Source organism: Procambarus clarkii, chromosome 7 (assembly GCF_040958095.1).
Source record: "Procambarus clarkii isolate CNS0578487 chromosome 7, FALCON_Pclarkii_2.0, whole genome shotgun sequence".
NCBI classification, from domain to species: domain Eukaryota; kingdom Metazoa; phylum Arthropoda; class Malacostraca; order Decapoda; family Cambaridae; genus Procambarus; species Procambarus clarkii.
This window is the reverse complement of record NC_091156.1, coordinates 18159605-18175091: the sequence shown is the minus strand read 5'-3', so window position 1 is coordinate 18175091 and position 15487 is coordinate 18159605. Positions and strand designations below refer to the sequence as shown.

Below are 15487 nucleotides of genomic sequence, written 5' to 3'. Positions count from 1 at the left end.
AGAGAGGCAAGGGGAGCAATGGCCTATAGAAACCCCCGTGTGGTTGGAAGCATTCTATGTCTGCCATCGACCGGGTCAAGCATCCAGAAAGGTAAGCATTCCAAAACAAACCCCTATTCTGGTGAAAATTGCTACCTAAGCCGAACTAGTGAATAGAACTCTTCAACAGAAAACACGGAAACTAGTATGACGTCATACGTCACCGCGCCGCTGTCTGCGCAGCTCCCCCCTCCCCGGGAGGGGGAAGGGGGAGCCCCAGACCTCCCACGCCGGCTATCCACCCATCAGTTCTGAGGCTGGATGTCAAAACACGCGAAAAACGCCGACCGGAGGGAGGGAGGGTTGCCGGGGAGCCTCCGGGTCTCACCCAGAAAATGGCGTTTCATTACATTCAACGCTGGTTTTCTGGGGGGAGCCCCGTCGGCTCCCCGGAGCTAACTACCCACAGAGGAAGGTCAAAGGGACAAAACCGGGAGGCGGACACCACGCACCCCCCAAGGAGGCGAGACAACCGGCAGCAAACGCCAACCCAAGGCGCCACAGCCCCGAAAATCCCGGGAACAACACGAGAACCACGAGCAGCAACGCCCCTGCACGAACACCAAAAATCCATGCCCGAAAGACTGCAAGGCCACGTCGCCCAGACGGCAGCGAGAGCAGCGAAGCCACGAACGCCACAGGCATGAGGGAAGAACACAGGCAGCTTAGCCACAAGAACACGGCTGACCACCCGGGACACCATCACCCGCGAACCGGGAAGAACAGAACCGGATCAACGCAAAACGCGCTCCGGACCCAAACGCCGTGGCACGCAAACAACAGCAGAGGGCCGCCACTGAACACAAAAACGACACACCCCCGGCCCGACCAACAAAGCACCAACAAACCCTGGACCCCTCCAGAATGCAGCAGCCCCACCCCGCGCCAGAAAAGATGGAGACTGCTGCCATCAAACAACCAAAACGCTAAAACCGAAGGAGCAAGAAAACACAGCGAACCGACCCCCAGAGGCAAAGGCCCAAAGGAAAGAGCCGACGAAAAAACACACCGGAACCGAAGGGGCACTACCAACCGAGGAGAAGACAGAGCACGCTGACCAGAGACCAGGATGGTGCAAGCGGCGCACGAACAGGCCGGAGGTGAAATGACGCACAAGACAGCTGACTAACGGTGCAGAAGCAACACCAAGACCGAAAGCAAGCTGAAGCGGCTCCGCCTGCGCCGCACGAAAAGAGGCGACAGTATGTGGCAAGACGACGGCCCCCAACCCCCACTAGAAAACCAAGCCGAGAGTAAACCAAGCCAACAAGAAGGACCCACCGAAGAAGGGACAGGAAAAGGAAGGACCGCCAAAATACCCCATACTGCCGCCAAGAAGCACGCAGGTGGGACACCTACCACGAAGCCACCCGACCACCAACCGGAGGCGAGACCACGAGGCAGAACATAAGCAGCCCCGACAAGGCCCCCCCCGAGCCCAGGAAAAAGGCGGAGCCGCGAGAAGATCTCGGGCGCGACCACCGAAACCCAGGCAGCACAAGGAGATGGAACGTCTGCCGAACAGAAAAACTCCGAAGCATGCAAGCCCGCCAGGAGTTCAGAAACGACGGGTCCGACGCGAGACATCGCAAGAACCCCCCCAAAAAAAATAAAACAACAACAAAAACCGGCAGGGCAAGCTAGGAAAACCAAAGAAGGCGGAAGGGTCGCCGCCAGAACAGGACCCGAACCAAGGGGCCCGAACAACTGCAACAGACCGAGACAAAGAAGCACATCACAGGACACAGGCTGACCAACGCCTAAGAACACACGCAGAACATTCCTGCTGCAGAAGAGGCAGGAAGAAAGAGCAGAAGCACAAAAAAAAAAAAAAAAAAAAAAAAAACCAGGAGAACAACCAGGGGTGGACAATCAGGCAGGGACAAAAACCCCACGCAATCCCCAGGCACAAAACGGCAGCAAAGCGCCACTCCACAACCGGACACAGGAACAAGGACACGCCACCGTGAAACACGGTACCAATGCTCACGTGCAGCAGCAGCAGCAACAGGCACCACTGCAACATGCAACATGTAAATAGCAACTCCCCTCTGCAAAGGCAGAGAACGGAGCAGGCAGACCCCAGACAGGGCCAACGGAGACACGACAAAACCCTGCAGGCCCAGAAACCTGCACCAGGCGACCGACGGCGGAGAAACCCCGCTCGATACCTGCTGGATGAGGTACTGGGAGCTCTTTTACACCCCAAGCCCGGCCCAAGGTCAGGCCAGACCGGCCAGAGGATGGCCCACCAGGCAGCTGCTAGGAGCAGTCCACTGGCCCACATACCCCCACAACCAGGACGGGCCGGAACTGCCATACGAAAACAGGCCAGTGCGCCCTGGAAGTCCACGGACGAACCAGCAAGAAGGCTTATGCTCGCAAGTAGGTCGTGTAACAAGCACAGACCACTGATGGTAATACAGTGTTCCCCAAAAGTGCCAATAGCACCACTGCACTCCACTGGTACTATCCCGCAAGTTCTACCAGATAGGCGGGACCCAAGAGCCAGAGCTCAAATCCTGCAAGCACAGCCAGGAGCCTCACCAGGTGAGTACAGAACCAACCCTACAACCCCCACACCTCACAACATTAAAAAAGGAGGGTCCCCTGAACGACTGTAGCATGGGTTGGACATGCACAGGAGGGGGACAGGAAGGGGTGATAAAGGGACAGTCACTGGTGTGCGAACGGTCTCAGTCGTACAAAATTATACCTAAATAAAGACAGGTATATGAACACCGCCGCATCCAGCGCCCGGCCAAAAGACGCCAGACCGCAGAAACTCACCTGGCGAATGGTGGCTCGAACTTGACACGACTCAACCGTGCCCAGAAGAACTTGGGAGCACCGCCAGGTGAAGACGCCAGAGCCGGACCCGCAGGAGAACAGGGAGAGGCGAAGGAGGCGGTCCACACCCATGACACAGAAAACCGCGGTGCCCTCCCCACAACTGGGAACCAGGACACCCCTGGCGCAAAGGGGCACATACCGCAGCCAGGGAGAAGAACGAGAGGCGAAGCACTGTAGCAAAAAAGGGCGCAAAACCCCAGCACTGAACCATCGCCCAGACCAAAACAAACTCCACGGCGCATGCGCATAACACGCCGGCCGAACCGCACACCCTCCCTGCGGGAAGGCGCCAGCCAGGACTATTGCACGAGAAAAAGAGCCAAAAGAGGAAGCAGGAACAAGAAAACCGGCCAAAGAAGCAAAGAGCCCAAAAAAAAAGGGAACCCAAACGGGCGACAAGTAGCCCAAACGGCCGACAAGTAGCCCAACCGGGCGACAAGTAGCCCAACCGGGCGACAAGTAGCCCAACCGGGCGACAAGTAGCCCAACCGGGCGACAAGTAGCCCAACAGGGCGACAAGTAGCCCAACAGGGCGACAAGTAGCCCAACAGGGCGACAAGTAGCCCAACAGGGCGACAAGTAGCCCAACAGGGCGACAAGTAGCCCAACAGGGCGACAAGTACTAGGAGCCGACAGACGTTCCAATAATGCGGGAAGTAGCGAAAAACCTCCCGTACCCTCGAGAACACAGAAGCCAACACTAGTCCCGAAGGCACACGAAGGCGCAGGCGCACCCGAGATCAAAAGTCACGCAGAACCCCATCGAACGGGGAAACATGACAAAAACACCGTCCCAAAAAGCGGGGGAGGAAACATCCACCCACAGGACGGAACCAACCGACTCAAAGGCCAAGGAACCGAGCCCGGGGAGGGGCCGACGTCCAACAGCACGTACGGCGAGTGGGGAGGAAAAACCCCACTCCGCGTAACCACAAGCCCCGCCTAGAGGGGGATAAAACCCCCCACGGGGTCTAACGGGGCCAAGGCCCCCCAAGTCAGCCCCTCCCCAGCCCCGGGAACCTACACGACAGGCCCCGGGGCCGAGCCGTTCCCCCAAAGCCCCGGCCGTACCAGAAAACCGGGGCAGCCGTGAAAACACTAAGGAAGGGAGCCCACTGGCAGACTCATACAACACGGCTGGAGGAACAGGCCCAAATGCCCCCGTCACTACCCCGGAAGGGGAATTCCCCGAGACTGCCCGAGTCTCAACACCACCAAACACCCCGCCCGAACCTACAGACGGTAAGGAACCGGATGCAGGCAGGAAGGGTGAACCAGGGGAAAAACGAAATACAACGGGGCAGCCCCGGGGCTCCCGGGGAGGAAACCACGAGAACGTTGCCACCACCAAGGCTCAAGTGCAACGCCCCTGCTGCCCGCACCCGCTTTGTTAGCACAACTGGGTAACCGAGCCACAACGAGCAACCAAACTCGCAGGACACCGGGTCGAAGGTGTCACCGACCCCACAGGCAGCAGACGGAGGCAAAACAGAGAGTCACCCAGAGACAAAAGGTGAGAGCAACCCTCAAACTCGCTGGAAGCGAGGGGGGGGCTCTGGGGTCACATCCATCGGACCCGCGCGCCCCCAGGGGTTTCCCAGGGTCCCGAGCGTTTACTTTAAGAGGACTCGATCGCGCTCAGGTAATCCCAGGCAGGGTACTGCTAACCGGCACCCAAGCTACCAAACAACTTTCTAAGAGCTGAACCCCCGGGACGTGTACACTCACGGGGACCTAGCAGGGGGTACCACCAGAAATACTCAGAACACAAGGGACACAAGGGGCAAGAACGAAGGCAGACCCCCCCACCAGGTATATAAACAAAAGAAAAAGAAAACCCCGCAAGAGGACAGCGTACCCAAGCGGAACAGAGCCGGCCGCTATGATTGGTAAAGACAAGCTGCACAGTACCCCGCGCCCCACCAGTGCAAACACTGCCCCTTACTCTAAGGCGAACAAGGGAGACAGAACACCCGAGCACACAAAGAGCGGCCGAAAACCAAGCGGTAAACGGCCAAGCAGGGGCAGGACCCAAGGAACTTGTGGAAGGTGGCCCCAAGCCCCAAGGGCAGTACTTACAGGGCACCTAGGGAAGGGAACCCTAGGCGCATGCAGCCCGAGTACTGAAGAATCACACCCGGCTCACGCACCACCTAGAAAACAGACACCACACTCTAGGTACAGTGCTGAAACAACCACTGGAGCCGGAGCACATAACCATTGCCTATAGCATCAGCCGAAGAACTGATGGGTGGATAGCCGGCGTGGGAGGTCTGGGGCTCCCCCTTCCCCCTCCCGGGGAGGGGGGAGCTGCGCAGACAGCGGCGCGGTGACGTATGACGTCATACTAGTTTCCGTGTTTTCTGTTGAAGAGTTCTATTCACTAGTTCGGCTTAGGTAGCAATTTTCACCAGAATAGGGGTTTGTTTTGGAATGCTTACCTTTCTGGATGCTTGACCCGGTCGATGGCAGACATAGAATGCTTCCAACCACACGGGGGTTTCTATAGGCCATTGCTCCCCTTGCCTCTCTGAGGGGGCCAGGTTCTGGCTCGTGGTCCCCGGTAGGCCCTAGAACTCCATACACATGACTGATGCCAAAGTCTGACATTAGCATATCAGCTCCGGGGAGCCGACGGGGCTCCCCCCAGAAATCATGTTATTTTCTGATGCCAGTCAAAAACTTTATTAATATCTGCATGTAGTTTTTCAATGTCTGCAGCAGAGGTAATTTTCATGCTGAATTTTGTTTCATCTGCAAAGGATGATACGAAGCTGTGACTTGTAATTTTGTCTATATCTGATACGAGAATAAGGAAAAGCAGTGGTGCAAGGACTGTACCCTGAGGTAGAGAGAGTTTAACTGTGGTTGCACTCAATTTTATTTTGTTGACTGTTACTCTTTGTGATCTGTTTGACAACAAATTAATTGAGAAAATCCACAGGAGCCGTGATGAGGATTTGAACTTATGCACTGGGTGTTCCCAGATGCACGCTCTAGACAACTATGCCACGACATGGCTCCTGTGGATTTTCTCATTGATATATCATGATAATGTGATTTCTCTGTGCATTGAAAGAGGGGTGTCAGAGGTAGAATTACTGGACGACAGAGCCAGAGAGCATGGAGGGAATTGTGTGATACCCTGGATCGGTTTCAGTGGAATCCTCGGGAATCCTCGAGGGTGCAGTAGCACCCCCAGGTTGCAATTCTTTTACCATGTTGTGGCATAGCCGACTAGAGCATGCATCCAAGAACACCCAGTCCATAGGTTCGAATCCTCATCGCGGCTCATGTGGATTTTCTCATTGATATACAGTATCATGATAATGTGATTTCTCTTCGTAAACAATTTAATATCCACTGTCTTACTTTACCTGTTATTCCCACTGATTTCATTTTGTGTGCTATCAATCCATGGTCTCACATTTATCAAATGCCTTTGCGAAATGTAACAAGAATGTAACAACTCTTGTATATATCTCAAAAAAAAAAAAAAAAAAAAAAATCTGTGTATTCCACATCTGCATTTTGTTTTTCTTCTAATGCCTCAGTGATTTTGTGTTAGTGGTCAAGTAGCTGTGAGAGGCATTATCTTCCTGCTTTAAATCCATGTTGGCCTGGGTTGTGAAGGTCACTGGTCTCCATGAAACTTGTGACCTGACTCCTGATCACTCTCTCAAATACTTTTCTTATGTGGGACATTAGTGCAACTGGTCTATAATTCTTTGCTAATGCTTTGCTCCCTCCCTTGTGTAGAGGGGCTATGTCTGCTGCTTTAAGTGCATTTGGTATCTTCCCTGTGTCCAAGCTCTTCCTCCACACTATACTGAGTGCCTGTGCTTTGCATTTCTTTATAAATATTGAATTCCATGAGTCTGGACCTGGGGCTCAGTGCATGGGCATGTTGTTAATTACTTTTTTAAAAACTGTCATGCTTGTGTTGATATCAGTTATATTTTCAGGGGTTTGGATATCATGCATAAAGAAGTTGTCCAAATCTTCCACTTTCAAGTTGTTTATTGGGGTGCTAAACATGTCCTCATACTGTACTGCTGTTTTAGGATTTCATAATTTTTTTTGTTATCCTCTGTGTATGAACCTTCACTTGCACGAATAGGTCCAATACTGGCAGTGGGTTTTGTTTTTGATTTTGCATTATGTGAAGAAATATTTTGGGCCATTACACACAGAAATCACAATACAGTAGCGTGATGCATCAAATGAACAAATCCACAAGGGCCGTGACAAGGGTTCGAACCTACGTCCAAGAGCACCCCAGATGCTGCCTTAAATGACTGAGCTACGACATGATTAAAAGAATTGCAATCAGAAGTTCTACTGACCTTACTTGGACCCTGCAGCCTCTCCGAGACACAAACCATGATTTTACACAATTTTCCCATGCACTCGAGCTCTGTCAATAAGCCGTTCTACCTCTTCACCCTTACTTCATTACACACAGAAATCACAATAGCATGATGCATCAAATGAAGAAATCCATAAGGGCCGTAACGAGGGTTCGAACCTACGTCTGAAAGCATTCAGGCGTAGCATTCAGATTTGTTCAAATATTTTGGGTTTTTCTTTATCTCTTGTACTGCTTTCTGTTCTAGTTGCATTTCTTCAATCTGATATGAATGCTTCAGTCTCTACTCGATTGCTTCAATCTCCCTGATTAAATCATTCCTTCTTTGTCTGGAAAGTCGTGACTGCTTAACCATTTTCATTATTTTTTCTTCTTTTGTAGTGTCGTCTGCGTTCTCTTTCTACGTTGGATCTCTTTCTGACTTTTCTCAAAGGAACGTGTTTCAGACAGACTTTATATGCTTCAGTAGTCAGTTTTTCTATTCCCTGTGTAGGGTTTTTATTACCTAGAACAGTTTCCCATTGAATGCTTGTAAGGTCCCTGTTTATTTTTTCCCAGCCTATCCTTTTATTATTAAAATTTAATTTACTGAATAATCCTTCTCGTTTGATCATTGTTTTAGGTCTAATATGAGTATTGATGTTAGTTTACACTTCAGTGAGCTTGTAATCTGAGTATGTGGTATCTGAGATACCCCATACTGAGTTCCTGATTATGTCGTCATTGTTTGTGAAGACCAGATCTAGAATATTTTCGTTCCTAGCTGGCTCTGTTATCTGCTGGTTGAGTGAAAATTTGTCACATAATCTAAGTAGTTCTCTAATCTGTGGTTGGTTATGTCCAGATAGATTTCCTGGTAAAACATTATTGTTTGCTATTCTCCATCTTAGACTAGGCAGATTGAAGTCATCAAGGAAGATAATATCAGGTACTGTATTGGCTTTGCCAAATTATCAAGGCTATTCTCTATTTTCTTTATCTGTTCTGTGAATTTCTCAGCCGTTGCATCTGGCAGTTTGAATAATAACTAAGTTTATTTTCTCTATTTTTACTCCCAGTACTTCTACCACCTCATTTGTAGAGTTAAGGAGCTCCAAACATACAAGGTCTTCTCTAATGTACAGACCTACTCCTTCATGTTTCTATGATACTATTTAGGGTAGTTTGACAGGAAGACTTTTCTGGCAGGTCCATTATGCGTGGATTTGGCTGGTCTATATCTGATTTGTTCTGACCCGTACTGATTGTTGTAGGGTTGTTGCCTGTCATAATTGTAGCTCTCTTATGGGGTGTAATTTTATCTGTGATTCTGGTAAGCTATGTGTTGCTACATTCACTTATTTTGTGTAGGTCATTTTGTAGGGCAGGGTAGTCACCTAAGTCCTTGACTCTCCTTAGCAATTTATCACCTGTAAACATACTCACATAACTCTGTATCTCCTCTGGCAGATCACTAATGTAAATAATTAACATTACTGGTGCAAGAACTGAATCTTGAGGTACTCCTTGAGGTTACCTTGAGGTTACCTTGAGGTGCTTCCGGGGCTTAGGGTCCCCGCGGCCCAGTCGTCGACCAGGCCTCCTGGTTGCTGGACTGGTCAACCAGGCTGTTAGACACCGCTGCTCGGCTTGCTCCACGGCTTGCTCCACTAGAGATATTTCTCCAGTCAGATACACTGCCTCTTCTCACTGCTCTCATTTGTATGTTCATTACAAAAATGTTCATCCAAGTTAATAGTCTGCCTGTCACACCCCTCCAATTTGTTCTAACTTTCAGAAACTCTTGTGTAGCACTATCAAAAGCTTTTATATAGATCCAGGTATAAACATTTGGTCAAACCTTCCCTTTCTGGCAAGATCTCTAACTATAGTAAAAACTAAAAACATTTGTTAACCCTCAAACCGCTAGGGGGTCCAAATGGCTTTAACACCCACAGGTGCAACAACAAAAAATCCAAAAAATTCTTTCATCTTATAAAAGTGTTCATTTTTGTTCCATGATCACGGAAAAAATAACAAAAAAATCGCAGGTGCCTATTTTAGCTGCAATAGGGTAGGGAAGTCTGGCAAAAAAGGGGCATTAACAGAGCCTTCGCCAGACGAGGTCTACTCTGCTCGAGCTGTCAGGCGGCAGTTGCCACAAATATGTTATTACCCATTTATTTCAATGTCTCTGATTTTTTCTTAGTTTTTTTGCAGTAATATTATTCAATACAGTGAATTGTGATATATTTATATAATAAAATGTGTGAACCATTGCTGTATTTAAAATTATGGTGTGCATGTTAGTGATTCAATTATGTTCATAAAACAATAAACAAATAGTTTTGCTGTTATTACACTATATACACAGGTTATATATAAGTATCTGCATGTTTTGCTCACCATAACGAACCACTAAGTTGGTATTGTGAGTCAAAATGCAATGAGGAGTAACCGCCACACACCAGCCAGCCACTCGCTGCCACTCCCTCCCTCAACAACACCTCACTCGCCCTCATTCTCCTCTCACAATACTGTTTTTGCATTTATTCACTATCCACAGATGTTATATATAAGTATTTACATGTTTTGTTCATCATAACTGTACATCTAAGCTTGTATGGTGAGTAAAGGCACAAAGACGTAGTTACTCACACAGTCAGCTGGTGGTGGCCGCCCTCAAGGCCAGACGCACTAATATTTCTCCTACAACAATACTGTTTGTGGTGTTATTACGCTATATACACACATTATATATAAATATCTAACTGTTTTATTCACCATACCTGTACAAATAAGCTGGTATGGTGCCAAAAGACCATAGTGGCCACCAGTAAACAACGTGATAAGTCGTGCAGACAATGCACCTCCCTCACCAAAATGGCGGCTCCCAACCTACTCCTATTACTGTTATTACACTCTATACACACATTATATATAAGTATCTACATTTGTGTTCACCATAACGAACCACTAAGCTGGTATGGTGAGTGCAATCAATAAAAGGTGGCCACACACAGTCAGAAGACAACTCCACCACCCTCCCTCCCACAGCATTACTCCTCCCTCCATGGAGCACAGCGCTTAATATCACCACAATCCTGCTATTATCAGAATCCTGGTCAGTTTTATCACAGTCAGGGGTCTTCTGTAATACTATCATCGCAAAATAATAGCATGAACATATATATTATGGCATTTGTAGGCGATGCTGTGGTCATAAGCTGAACAGCGGTGCTGTGAGCTCGTGCTGTGTGCGTCAGCTTTGGTTGCTCCCCAGTTGCCATGGCTGCACTATAGCTGCCCCTATCCCAGGCGGGGTGTTTAAATTATAGCGCTAGACACGAAATTATATATATATGACATGCGCGGTTCCGGTTTTGTCACTGAAAGCATATATATATATGATTTGCGCGGTTTAATGGTTAAGCAAGACCTTCCCTTTTGAAAACAAAAAATAACTGTCTGTTATGTTATTTCTTTTCAGGTATTCTGCCCAAGTGAATAATTAAAGGGGTCTTTCTATGTTTTTGTTTTTATAGATTGGAACTATGACTTTTCCATATGTCAGATAGCTTTCATGTTTGTAAGAATGTTTGGAGTCCAGAAAAAAATAGCTCTATTATGAATTAAATAAGACAAAAAACTTTTGAATCTCTGGTCAACAGAAATACTGTACAACAAAGGCATATTATGTGAATAAACTTCACAGGTAATAAAATAAAACCAACACTGCAATAAAATGCCTCTTTCTGGTAGAACCTCGGTGGCACTCTGAAGTTATCTCACAAAGATGGCTTTCTGCTACTGAGTCCTAGCAATCATAGGAGTCCTGTTTGGCCTACTGGGGACCAGAACCATAATCTGATCTCTCTCAGAGGCACAAAGAAATGGGTATTTTTATTACTGTATTTTTATCACCCACAGGGAGACAGCATCAGGAAAGTAAGCAAAGCAATACAGACAACTACAGCATGGTTCATATAAATGAAACAAAACTACCAAACAACTCTGCAAATGATTAATTCAAAGCCAATGGTTCACTTGAGACAAGATTGAATTCCATAGTGCAAATAGCTACCATTAGGTGGCACCTTGGGTGCTCCAGCCTTCTGCTTTGGATAATAACTAATCTAGAGCTGTATAATCATGAACCAAGGCACCTAAACAGAAAGAAGCTTTTCATGACATTCTGGTTTTCTGGGGAGTGTCTTGGTGGTTCCCTGAAGCTATCTAATGATGGAGAAGACAGTAAACTTAGGACAAACCAGGGAGGAGCAGAACGAGTCAACAGGCCCCAGAGTGGCCTCACAAACTCCCAAGTTCGAAAAGCAGCCCCACAAGATCCAGGCAAAGACATGAACTTGCGAACAAAGTGCACTTGGGGAAAGACTGCCAACTAGTTAGCTTTAATGACACTATGGACAACCTGAGAAATATGCATCTTGAAACAGGGGGACTGAGGAAACTGGATCAATGAGCAAGGCATCCATCAAGGCAGAACTGGTGGCTAGCAGGTCGCGGCAAATTACTGCTACTGGCCACAACAAATGAAGCACCCTTACCCCAACCCGTCCTCAGAACAAGTCCATTCCATCCAGCAGTTGACCCCCAAAAATGCATTCATCAATTTTAACATGCTGTTCATTTAAAATTGGGATTTTTTCAAATATAAATTAATATTGCTATATATTAGCATATTATGCATGTTTAGGCACTGGATAGGTTAGGATTTTAGGTTCTGGTGGTGATCATTTGTATTTGTAGTACATGGGTGAAGCATTTACTGTGTTGTGGTTCAAACAAAAGTTATCCGTGAAACATCTGTTCGAGAAGTGTTCAAACATCATCAGTTGTGAGTAATGTGTAAACCGTTTTTCATTCATAAACTGGTGGTTTGGCATGTGCATTGAATGGGCTTTAGCCTTTGTTTATGAGGACGGCCACTTGCCAAAACAAATTATCAATCACTGAAGGACAAATCCCTTTTCCCCCGAAGCCAACCAATTCATTCTTCGCCAGAACAAAAAGGAGAAAGCTGAAAATGAAGACACCATCCACCAGGATCAAAAGAACAGAACCCCTCCTCCTGCCTCCAGAGAAGAGCATGAAGCTCCCAAACCCTGGAACCTGAGGTGAGTTAGTTTAATTTAGTCATTTTTTATGCACCTCATACATATTCCATGAGTAATGGTGAATAGGGTTACAGGGGCATATAATGGATTCAGGAACTGAACCCACAGTTCATTTAGCTAAGTAATTAAAATCTTAACAAAAACACCCCCTTAAAAGATAACCCAGACAGAAAGGGCAACCGTGAACCAGGTGGAGGAAAGAAACACTAAAACCCTATCAAGGGACCAAGAAGGCTGAGGAGGAACATGAGCTGGCTGGAGATGAAAGAATGCCCAAGACAACTAGTAAAAGAGCCCCAAAGATGTAGCGATGCCAGATGCAAGTAACAGTAGCTCTGCCAAAGCCAAGCAATATGAAGTGACAGTAACAGGTTTTTACGTTGAAGTACAGGAGCCCTGTATTTACCTGTGTTATGTTAAGAAGTAACGTTGATACAGGTTGTATCAACGCCTCCACTTGTTCTCGGCACAATTCTTCAAATAGCGGCAGTAATCCAGGGTCCAGCTGTCTAATAACCAAATATTTATATTGGAGGCATTACAGACTTCAATTTCAGGTATTGTACAAAATATATGCCATAAAATCTGTAAATTACTTTCATGCTGTAATTTAAATACTGTACAGTATATTAATACTGTACAGTATAGTACTGAATACAATCATATAAACAGTCCCATTTTGTGCCCATCTTTGTCATCTTGGGCATCAGATGACAATCAACAAACAACTGGGACAAAAAGAACTAGAACACTGAAACAGTTTTGAACCCCTTGACCAAGGGTTCAAGCTTGTTTTGAGTGAACCAATTGGTTTGAATGAATCATTTGCAGAACCATTAGTCAGTTTTGGCAGCCCGTCCTCCAAACAAAGACCCAAAAGTGATTCCATGCACTTGCCAAACCCCCTGTTTATGAATGAAAAACGGTTTACACACGACTCACAACTGATTTCGTTCGAACACTTCCGGAACAAGTGCTTCACTGATGAATTTTGTTCGAACCACAACACTATAAATGCTTCACCCATGTGCTACAAGTATAAATAATCGCCAACAGAACCTAAACACCTAATCTAACCTAGCCTATGCCTATATATGCACAATATGCTAATATATTAGAATATTAATTTTTATTTGAGAAAATTCCTGTTTTGAATTAACAGCATATAAAAGTTTATGAATGCGTTTGTGGGGTCAACCACTGGATGTAATGGACTTGAGTCAAGAACATGTTGCTTTTGGTGCTTCGTTTTGATGAACCACGCAGTTGTCTGTAGTATTTTGCTTACTTGCTGAATGCTTCCTTGGTGTGAGTGATCACAATAATAAATCCCACCTCTGTGCCTCTGCCTGCCTGAGGGCAGGCCAGATTCTGGCTTTGGTCCCCAGTAGATCAAGCAGAACTCCTATGATTGATGTGACCCAGTAGCAGAAAGTCATCTCAGTGAGATAGCTTCAGGGAGCCACCAACAGGCTTCCTCAGAAATTACTGTATTAGCAAATTTCTATGATAATGTAAAATGTACAATATAAAGTTTGTATTTTACTTACCTAAGAAGTCTAATTTCTCTATTAGACAACACAATCGCTCTAGCTTGAGTAGTTGCTAGCTTGTTTTTCAACTCAGCCACTTCAGTTTCAATTTTTCTTTGTTTTTTCTTCTGTTTGACTTCTTCAGGTTGTATCAACGCCTCCACTTGTTCTCGGCACAATTCTTCAAATAGCGGCAGTAATCCAGGGTCCAGCTGTCTAATAGCCAAATATTTATATTGGAGGCATTACAGACTTCAATTTCAGCTATTGTACAAAATATATGCCATAAAATCTGTAAATTACTTTTCATGCTGTAATTTAAACACAGTATATTAATACTGTACAGTATAGTACTGAATACAATCATAAAAATAAAGGGTAATCTACACTCATACAGTACAGTGCAAAATAAGTACTGTACCGTATAGATAAGTGCAATAACAATTCAGGTAAAGAAAAAATCTGGAAATGTTAAGCATTTATGTCTGTAATTCTGAATAACTTCAGGAAAATTCTAAAATCTTCAGAAAAAATGAGGGTACCTTTGACAAGGTGACAGATTTCCTATCCTTGCAAAAATCTTTGAGGCAGGATGGGGATTGAGCCAGCATCCTGGGTTGCCCCAGATGTGTACCTTAACTCAGTATGACCCCAAGATGCTGGTTCGACCCCCATCCTGCTTCAATGATTTCCACTAAATAAATAAATAAATAAATAAATATGTTTATTCAGGTAAGGTACATACATACATACAAGTGATGTTACATTAATGGATTGATATATAGATAGAGCTAGTACATACAATGCCTAAAGCCACTATTACGCAATGCGTTTCGGGCACTAAGATATATCATGCTATTCTGATTTCCTAATGTATTCCTGTTCTTGTTGAAGGCAGTAGAGATGGTGACCCTCAGGTAAATTTAGGTAATTGTAGTATTGTATACCATAATTGCAATGTTTAAGATGAAACATGTACACTGCACAGAGGCACATTCTCTTGATATTTATTCTTTTTTTGTATTAAATAGTCCTACTTTCTCAGAAAAAAATAACGATAGCTACAAGCAGGATTGATATATTTACCTCTTCATGGCATCATAAACTGTTGGAACAAGGGCCACAACATCATAAGCTGCATACACAATCATGTCCTCTGTCAATGGCCTCCGTGCCCAGAACCTCTGGTCACGACGGTAAACATTCTTCATCTGCATCAAGGATAATTTTCGATAGAATGCATATTTTTAATTTTGAAAGAAAGCATAAGGTTTTTGTAAAATTTGCATGCATATACATGCATGCATGTGAGTTTGTGCCCATATTCCCAGTACTCTTTGCCATATGACACTTTTAAACTACTATAGATTTTGGCATTCACCACCTTCTCAGTAAAGTTTTTCCAACCTTCTTCAACCCTGTTTGCAAAAGAGAACATTCTAATATTTAGTTTGGCACCTTTGTTTCCTTAGTGTGAATCTTGAAGGTGCAGGTTTCAAGAATTCCTTTTTGTCAATTTTGTGGATTCCTGTATGTAGTGATCTATGGCTTGCAGACTTGCAGTCTTGCAGCCTTTC

The 15487-nt window shown here is 45.9% G+C and overlaps 1 protein-coding gene across 1 annotated transcript in view; it reads right to left on the bottom strand.

Annotated features, from left to right (window-relative positions):
• Positions 1–15487, bottom strand: part of egl (Egl_like_exo domain-containing protein) — a 197623-nt gene that overhangs the window by 12337 nt on the left and 169799 nt on the right. Inside the window, exons 5-6 of the mRNA XM_045747388.2 lie at positions 14997–15121; positions 13929–14126 (exon numbers count right to left, since the gene is read on the bottom strand). Coding sequence (XP_045603344.1) covers positions 13929–14126; positions 14997–15121 — 323 coding nt within the window. The remainder of the gene's footprint in view (positions 1–13928; positions 14127–14996; positions 15122–15487) is intronic.